Source organism: Poromitra crassiceps (assembly GCF_964638095.1).
Source record: "Poromitra crassiceps genome assembly, chromosome: 17".
NCBI lineage: Eukaryota > Metazoa > Chordata > Actinopteri > Beryciformes > Melamphaidae > Poromitra > Poromitra crassiceps.
This window is the reverse complement of record NC_139635.1, coordinates 34,926,067-34,934,978: the sequence shown is the minus strand read 5'-3', so window position 1 is coordinate 34,934,978 and position 8,912 is coordinate 34,926,067. Positions and strand designations below refer to the sequence as shown.

The following is an 8,912-nucleotide window of genomic DNA, read 5'->3' as shown; positions in this document are numbered from 1 at the left end:
TTGAGACGATTAATCACTCTCAATTGTTGAGTTGACTCTCACGCATGCGCTCTACACCCGCTTCAGCGCAAAAAGATCTGTACAAACTAATTTATTTTGATCAAAGGGTAATCGTCACAAAACCGCACATTTTAGCGCTGAGTGTCTGTAATTTGTCCAAGGTAAACCAAGTAAACCGCAACTGCTTTTAAGATATCTTGATAATGTCGATGGTAAAGACTGGTCCTTAGACGGTACCCGTAAATAGGAGCAGAGTGAAGACTCTTCTCATTCAATTAGGCGGAACAGACCTTCTATGCCAAAAGTTCCGCCTTACCCAAAAGTCGGAGTTATTTTGCAGAAGGACTGGTTAAAATATAAGGGCAGCGATTTTTCCCTTCAGCATTTGGTGGTGGTAATGAGAGTCTTAATAGGTATGCCAGTTGTAATTGTAACGGTATTAATAATAGCGAATTTATTTCATAAAAGGTCAATGTGACCAGAGTGACATAACACTGCCTGCTGCTAGCTAATGTTACTGCAACCACAAATTCAACTGCGTATCCTCACCTCTGATTATTTAGCTACATGTTTTGCGTGTGTCTGTCACAAATATCACTTACTTGCATGTGGCAACCGCTAACTTCAGCACGGTTTAATTATTATTCAAAGCCATGTTTACTAAAATAGTACTGTTAAATGTGCTGTTTTGTAAGCATGCCATTTACGCATGCGCACTGATCTGTCAAGTTGTACTACAGTGTTAGTTCTGCTCTTTGATAACTATGTTCAAACTTATATTTACACAGCCATATGCCATCATCATATTAAACATACTCAACATTTAATATAATTGACATTAGGACACATACAATCAACTTTTCTCTTATTTATGCCAACAGCTGTACTCATTGATTCTGTAGTCAGTGTGATAATATGTCTCTTTTTTTTCTTGTCCATTCCTCTCTATTTTCTTCCATAAAGGAGGGGGATCCGGCTTCGTGGGCCGCGAGCTGACTCGCTTGCTCCGAGACAAAGGTCATGAAGTCACAGTGATATCTCGCCAGCCCGGTCCAGGGAAGATAACTTGGGTAGGTAGCTAGCGTTATTGTTGTTGTTTCATAGCAGCAGAGGCATTTGACAGTGACATGCAGGGAGCAGAAAGGGGTTTCCCTTCCGCTCCGACAGAAATGGTCGGAGCCAATGCCAGAGCTTATCCCCGCAGCCTGCTTCCAGTGAGTCAGACGAGTCACAGATTGATTCACCTGCACACCAGGGTCAGACACTATCTCATCGTGGTAACTAATCCCCATTCACCAGCACTTACTACACCTCTACAGCTGCAGCCATACTGAGTGCCATGCTGCTGAAATATACAGTGATTGCGTTTTTTAACACATTCACTGCCAGCCATTTTTTTTTTTTACTGTAGGTAGCTTCTGCCAGAGGTTTTTTTTGAGGATTCTGGCTCATCTTTCAAGACCCGAGGATTCTTTTCTGCTAAGATTTTGTGAACACAAAATATCTCAAAAGAACTAATAGAATGTGTGCTTTCTCTGTCTAAAAGAGTTAGTTTGTAGAGTTAGTAGTTATGTAGGCATTAGCACTTGAATACAGCATGGTTTCAGCGTCTGAAAATTTAAGCTGAGATAAATAGCTTTTTGTGAAATTCGATAGAACAGTCACTTTAACCATTCATTTTTGGCATCAGTAAGACGTCAGACATCTAAACAATAGTTTTGAACAGTAATTTCCTCCATAACAGCAGGAAACCCCCCTCTACTTCAAACTCCTCCCTCCATGTGTGTTCTTCTTGGCTGCAGCGGGCATGTCACAAGCTCGTTTCTGCTGCTGCTGCTGCTGCTGCTCCTGTCTGCTGGCGGCCGCTGGGCGAGGATGGGCTCGCTTGTTTCTTGGGGTTTCGGTTGAGAAACCCCAAGAAACGGGGTTTCTTTTGCGATTCTGGTCTTATTTATGCTGCGTGTTTCAAAGTGTGTTGCACCCATAATCTATTGTGCAAATTTGCAATCCCCCACCGCCAGCAATCAGCGCGAAAGCGAAAGCGTTTTCGCCAATCCATTTTACAGTATGAGAATGGTTTCATCGCGCGTTCCCCTGCAGTTTTGGCTCGACTTTTTCTAGTCTGGAGAGCACTGTCGCCACTTAGTGGGTCGGTGGAATGGGTTGTACACGTTCGGTGGCTCCAATATTTTTATAGGAGACGTGGGGGGCGTTGATCCACGTCCCACCGTCAAAATTTTTTTTTTTTTTTTTTTGACGACTCAACTCGTCATTGGCAGTCAACCGTTGGATTTTTTTTGACGACTCAACTCGTCATTGGCAGTGAACGTGTTAAGATCAAATAAAATTCCATTATTGATTCCCTAGGGGAAATTCTGGTGTCACATCAGCAATTGTCAGAACAAAGCCAAGGCGGTACAGGCAATAAGTAAAGAAAAAAGAAAAAAGATTATCAAGCAATAGAAATAAATATAAATAAAACCATAAAACTATGAAGATAAAAATGATTAAAGTGTCTAGTGCAGGGGTGTCAAACTCACAGGCCACATGCGACCCAATTTGGTCTCAAGTGGGCCAGACAAAGAAAATAATAACCTATAAATGACAAAACTTCACCATTTTGTGGTTTCTTTTAGTGTCAAGAATTGCAGGTATGTTTTAAGAACATATCTTCATGTAGGGTTATTTCAGCTACCATCAAACAAATGATCAAATCTACTGTCTGTAATTGTGCATTACAATTGATGGCAATTGTGCAATTTCTCTAGTCAAGGAATGGTACTGAAAATTGTTTATATATAAGTGGTCTGTCACTTCCTGCTTCATTCTGATGAAGGTCGCCATGACCGAAATGTCAATGCTCAACAAATAAACTGGGAGTGAAGTCTACAATGCGGTGTGTGGACTCTACTTTTTAACCTGCTATTGATCGTCTGTTGTCCTGCACTTGCAATGCTGAGTGGATGTGCGTGCTCTACTTTTGTTTGTACTGAAAATACTTTACCATTTATTGATGAATACAGAAAACATGAATACGCAACTTAATATTTAACTTGCTCCTCAAAGCTGGTACCTCTTAGCCTTCACAAGTGCATCACATTGGATTGAAGGACTTCTCAGTGCGATTTTTACACTTTGCAAAGTCACCCTGCAGGACGGATTGGACCTTTTGGCGGGCCAGTTCTGACCCCCGGGCCATATGTTTGACACCCCTGCTCTAGTGCCTAGTTGTAGAGTGATGTCTACTGTATCAAATCTATCACATCTCACACTGTGAGGTCCTGTTGTGCTTGTACTAGTTAGTGTCTGTACTTTGTAAATTTTAACATCTCCAAATCCAATGATGCCATGTACAAATTCCTGTATATTTATTGTTCATGGTGAATACAGCATTTCTGTTGTTGATTTCCATTGTTTTCCATTCCTCCTCTGTGTTTTTGCAGGGTGAGTTGGAGTCTGGCGGCCTCCCACCATGCGAGGGCGCTGTCAACCTGACTGGAGAGAATCTCATGAACCCCCTGCGCTGGTGAGCAACAAGCAGAGCATGCAGGACCAACAAATACAGCTGCACAATTCAATCCATCATCGAATATTTGCCCTGCTCAGTCATAGCTTAGAATTTCTCAATACTTCTCACAGAAATGTAAAGCATTTGACTACCTAGATTAACTGTGAACGTTTATGCAGTGGATGGATAAACTGTATTTTCTGTAAAGAATGAGCAAAAATCTATTTTATCCTTTGGTGTTTCAGGTGGAACGAGAGTTACAGGAAGGATTTGTTCTCCAGTCGCATCGACACAACAAAGACTCTGGCCCAAGCCATCGCTGCTTCCCCCAGTCCCCCTCACTCGTGGGTCCTGGTGTCAGGTGTAGGTGGGTCTCTGCCGCAATGAGAAAACCTCAACATCCTACAATGCGTCCAGGCTAGTAGGCAGACTGGGTGATTTGATTGATTGGAGGAGGAGAGCCAGTGTTATGTCACACAGTGACATCTACTGGGGGCTGCACAGTACTTACGTATACGAGCTAAACATGTGCTTTTGACCCCACAGCATGCTACAAGCCCAGTCTTGAAGCTCAGTATACAGAAGACAGTGAATGGACGCCATTTAACCTCCTGTCCAGGTTAGTGAAGGAGTGGGAGGCGGCGGCTTGTCTTCCTGAGGACTTGGCAAAGATCACCAAACAAGTGGTCATCAGGCCCGGTACGTACAAAATGAGCCATTTATTGAACACTTACACTCGGCAACTTTCCATGTTAGTGGCTCCAAATAGGAGCAAGAGGTTTTGAACTTCAATACCCAGAATTCATTTAATGCAACTTTAGTAAACCGGCGCACACAGCACTCTCTTGTTTAGAAACCTGGGCAGTCTGTGATGCTAAAGAGGTGGGAGAGGCCAAAGATCTAACGTTGGTGAGTCCAGCTTTCTCTGGACGGAGAGCTGATAACTGCTGTTTAGGAGACAGTTTGGATTTCACGCTTAACTTTTGATTTGTCGGTTATAGGTGAAGAAGTGTCCATACCCGACACTAATTTTATTTGGGTAAACAGGAACTGAATTAGTGGATATGTCTCTTTTCTGTTGCAGTCCCACTTTGTGATTTATTCCTTGTTGTCCTTCCCCCTCCACCAGGGGCAGTACTGGGCCGTGACGGCGGTGCCATGAAGCAGATGCTGCTGCCCTTCTGGCTGGGCCTCGGCGGCACCCTGGGGTCCGGGAGGCAGCCGTTCCCCTGGATCCACGTCTCGGACCTGGCGGGAATCATCAGCCACGCCCTGGAGCCCTCTGCCGGCCCCCCCTCCCTCGTCCCACAGGTGCTCAACGGAGTCGCCCCGGCGCTCAACACCAACTATGAGTTCACTAAAGAGCTGGGCCGGGCCCTGAGGCGGCCCACCGTCCTCCCCGTGCCCGGCTTCGTCATGAATGCTCTGATGGGGTCCGAGAGAGCCGTGGTCCTCACCCAGGGCCAGAAAGTAACGCCCAAGAGGACTTTGGAGTCCGGATTTCAATACAAGTACCCGGACTTGACCTCCGCCCTGAAGGAGATTGTTGGGAGTTAAGAGATATAAATGGAGAAGAGCCGCTTATTGTTCGGAATCGGACCACTCATGAAAGTGGTCCTCCTGTGTGAAGATTATCCCACTGAACACTGGTTCGTGTTTGATTAAGCTTGCGTTGCCCAGATACCTTATTTGAAGCATTGCGCCAAAAACCCATTCAAAAATCCCATAGACAGAAACAGTGAAGAACCCGGAAGTCCGGGACTTCCGCGTTCCGACTAGGGCCCCGACTGATACTGGATTTTTGAGGCCGATGCCGATACCGATATTAGGGAGTAAAAAAATTCCGATACCAATATATTGGCCGATAATCTTATATTAATTATGCACATTATATTACACAATGTTTTTGCAATGATCCCTCAAATATCAAACACTTGACAAAGATAACTTGACATGACTTGAGATCAGGGCCGTAGCCAGGGTTCCGAAATAGGGGAGGTCCAGCAAGGGGAGGCGGATTCGGCGGTGCCCGTTAGGGCGCCGCCGGAAAAAAATTGAGGTTTTTTTCCCCCCTTTTTAAGCCATATTTAGAGTAATATATCATTTTAAATCAACATTAGGATTATACTGTTGTGATGTCATTATTCAGCGTTTGAAGCTCAATTTGGGCCGTTTGAAGCCCAATTTGGGCCGTTTGAAGCCAGATTTGGGCCGTTTGAAGCCCTATTTGGGTCGTTTAAAGCCAGATTTGGGCCGTTTGAAGCCTGATTTGGGCCGTTTGAAGCCCAATTTGGGCCAAGTCCAATTTTACAATGAGATGCACCCACTTTATACCTGAATAAAGTAATAAAACCACTAGTAAACCAGTAGGCGGCGCCTGGCCTGCTGTTCAGTGAGTGGCCTGGCCTGGCCTGCAAAAAAAAAAAAAAAAAAAAAAAAAATTTTTTTTTTTTTTTTTTTGGCAGGCTGAAATATTAGGGGAGGTCCGGACCTCCCCGTCCTCATAGCTAGCTACGGCCCTGCTTGAGATATGTAATGTAGGCAGGATATTTTACAGCTTATCAATAAACTTTATTGTCCAAAATGACATCAACGCAATGAAACAGTAAACTTAACTGGGGATTTAATAATTATAAGTAACTAGAAATACAAAAACACAAATATAAAATATAACTTGAATTAAGAAAAAAGATCAAATATACACAACATGTTAGAGTGCGTTTACATGCACACCAATAAACTGATAACTGTGAGTAATCAGTTTATGGCAATCTGATTTCTGCGTTTACATGCACTTTAATAATCCGACAATAGGAAAAACCCGGGTTTACATGATTCAGTCAATTAGTCGGATTTCTCTCCAGAAGGCGGCGGTAATTCAACTTTTTACATGCAACTTGTACATGCGCAGATGTATAAACCCACAAGAAACCTGATACGCTGTATACATGCACTCAAAAGACAGGTTATTGGCCAAAAACTAGGTATGTTTATCGGTTTATTCATAACGGCCATAAACGGATAAAGCTTATCGGTTTATGCTGTTTACATGACCATTTGAATAATCAGGTAACTCCATAAATCCGCTAATAAACTGTTTATTGTCTGCATGTAAACGCACTCTATGTCTTAAAAAATACAAAATAAAAAAATATCGGCATATCAGCCAACACCGATATATCGGTTATCGGCCAATATCGGCCGATAATATCGGTGGACCGATATATCGGTCGGGCTCTAGTTCCGACTACAAAAATACGTCATCCCTCGGGCTCTCTATAGCCTCAGCCAGGAAAGATGACATCACTGATGACATCATCACTGATGATGCAATCAATCACCTAATTAAAAAATCCTGCCCCCTATACAATGCAAAGTAGTTTGTATGTGTGAAGTAAAATAAAAAGGTGTGAATGGGTGCAGTTAGCCTGGTCCTTCACATGAGGGAGACAGAGCTCCGTGTGTGTGTGTGTGTGTGTGTGTGTGTGTGTGTGTGTGTGTGTGTGTGTGTGTGTGTGTGTGTGTGTGTGTGTGTGTGTGTGTGTGTGTGTGTGTGTGTGTGTGTGTGTGTGTGTGTGTGTGTGTGTGTGTGTGTGTGTGTGTGTGTGTGTGTGTGTGTGTGTGTGTGTGTGTGTGTGTGTGTGTGTGTGTGTGTGTGTGTGTGTGTGAGTGAGTGAGTGAAGCGTCAGATTGCAACAATGTAACTTTCTTCCCTCCCTTCAATGAATTGCAATGTTGCAATTCACTGAATCCGGACACGGTTCTTTTCGGAAAATCAGTTCTGGTGCATCTCCATCTTCTCCGAGACGACAACTTTACGGCTAAAAGAAGTATTTAGGATTTTAATTTATTAGATCGTACTCGTTTCTTATTGGGCTGTGGCACAACACGTGACCAGAAACGGATGAAAAGACGCATTCTGGTGTTCTTTAAAAAAAAAAGCATATTTAGCGTTTTGATATTGTTTTACTCATAACCGGCTGAACGGCATTTTCTTTATATTTTGTTCTGTGGTCTTGCGTAGAAATTCAGTAGAAAACCGCGAGAGAGAGAGACACCTCGGAGAATGCCCCCGTCGCTCCGAAAGCATTGCGGTATCGCTTCTCGGCCTTTTGGCTAAGATCAAGTGTAGTATCTGTTCTTATCAGTTTAATATCTGATACGTCCCCTACCCGGGGACCATATATTAAATTGATTTTTGGAACTGGGAGATGGAATAGGGGCTTGCTCCGTCCACTCCACGCATCGACCTGGTATTGCAGTACCTCCAGGAACGGTGCACCCCCTCTCTCTGTGAAAAGGAAATCATTTTTGTTTAGTTGACATGCTGCAAAGCTACGAAATTACTCATAAGTGTGTTCTGTATGTTGCACCCTTAAAATGAACCGTGCTCCACGCTCATCTTCATTTGACAACTTTTAATAAAATAAAGGCTCGGTTTGTTACAAAGCATTTCCATGTCCGTTCAGCACGCTCGACTTATTCTACTGTCAGACCTTGTACTAGGCAGGACAAACCCACCGCTCTAACCACGCTGTAATGTAATCACTATGGGAGATTTCTGCATTCTGGGCTCATTTCAATCTAGTATTAAACATACTTTCGGGTCATGTTTAAATAAAAACACGGGTTGTATCGATAAATATGCACCATCACTACTACAAAATGAAAAAATAATTTTGAAAAAGGCCGAAATAATAAATTAAATCAAGCTCTGTTTAGAGGAGCAAATGCAGCGTTTCAGCCCGCTGGAATAAAAACGGCACAGCAAAAAATCGTCACTCCTCGCCTTTAAGAGTGGATTCCCAACTGGATTTTTTGATTTGACCATTGGTCTGCCACTTAAATTATAGCCAACCCCTGTGTACACGTCATGGTGAATGGTTCCTTTTGATTTGTTTGGGTTATACCTACGAAAATCGCGTCATTTCCCTTCATTCGCCTCGCCACTAACTTCAACTTTGAGGGACCAGCGATGTGAACACATGAAATTGTCCGCCAACTTGTTCTCTTGAACGCTGTCAAGTCAGTTTTCATTTTTCGTTTGGGGGTTTTTTGTTATTCGTGTCAAAAGGTGCAGTGCGCCATGTAAAAATCCCCCCTGCTTTTTCTTCATTAAATGAGGAAGCGCGAGACCGGAGCAGAGCAGAGTAGCTGCAGCTGGGCTGCTCCCCCTCCCCCTCCCTCCTCTCTCTCTGCACAAACAAGTCAGTGGTGGAGTGCTTCTCAATGTGGGGTCAGGGGAGAGGATTCAAGATTCTCTGTTGTCTCTCTCAACCTAATATATATGGAATTCTGAACAAAATCATATCTAGGCTACATTAAAAAAAATCTGATTTGCATCTGAGAAACCAAATTTCATCATATTGGGGGTCCATGGCCCCAATGTGAACTAAATTAGGAG

General features: G+C 43.4%; 1 protein-coding gene across 1 annotated transcript; it reads left to right on the top strand.

The window, feature by feature from the left end:
• Positions 1 to 397: 397 nt before the first annotated feature.
• On the top strand, positions 398 to 5,745 carry sdr39u1 (short chain dehydrogenase/reductase family 39U, member 1; the record flags this gene model as incomplete). Its single annotated transcript, XM_083654093.1, has 6 exons — positions 398 to 413; positions 964 to 1,070; positions 3,444 to 3,526; positions 3,754 to 3,875; positions 4,055 to 4,207; positions 4,638 to 5,745. The coding sequence occupies 6 exons, from the start codon at positions 398 to 400 to the stop codon at positions 5,063 to 5,065; spliced, it is 909 nt and encodes a 302-aa protein (XP_083510219.1). The 3' UTR covers positions 5,066 to 5,745.
• Positions 5,746 to 8,912: the final 3,167 nt, after the last annotated feature.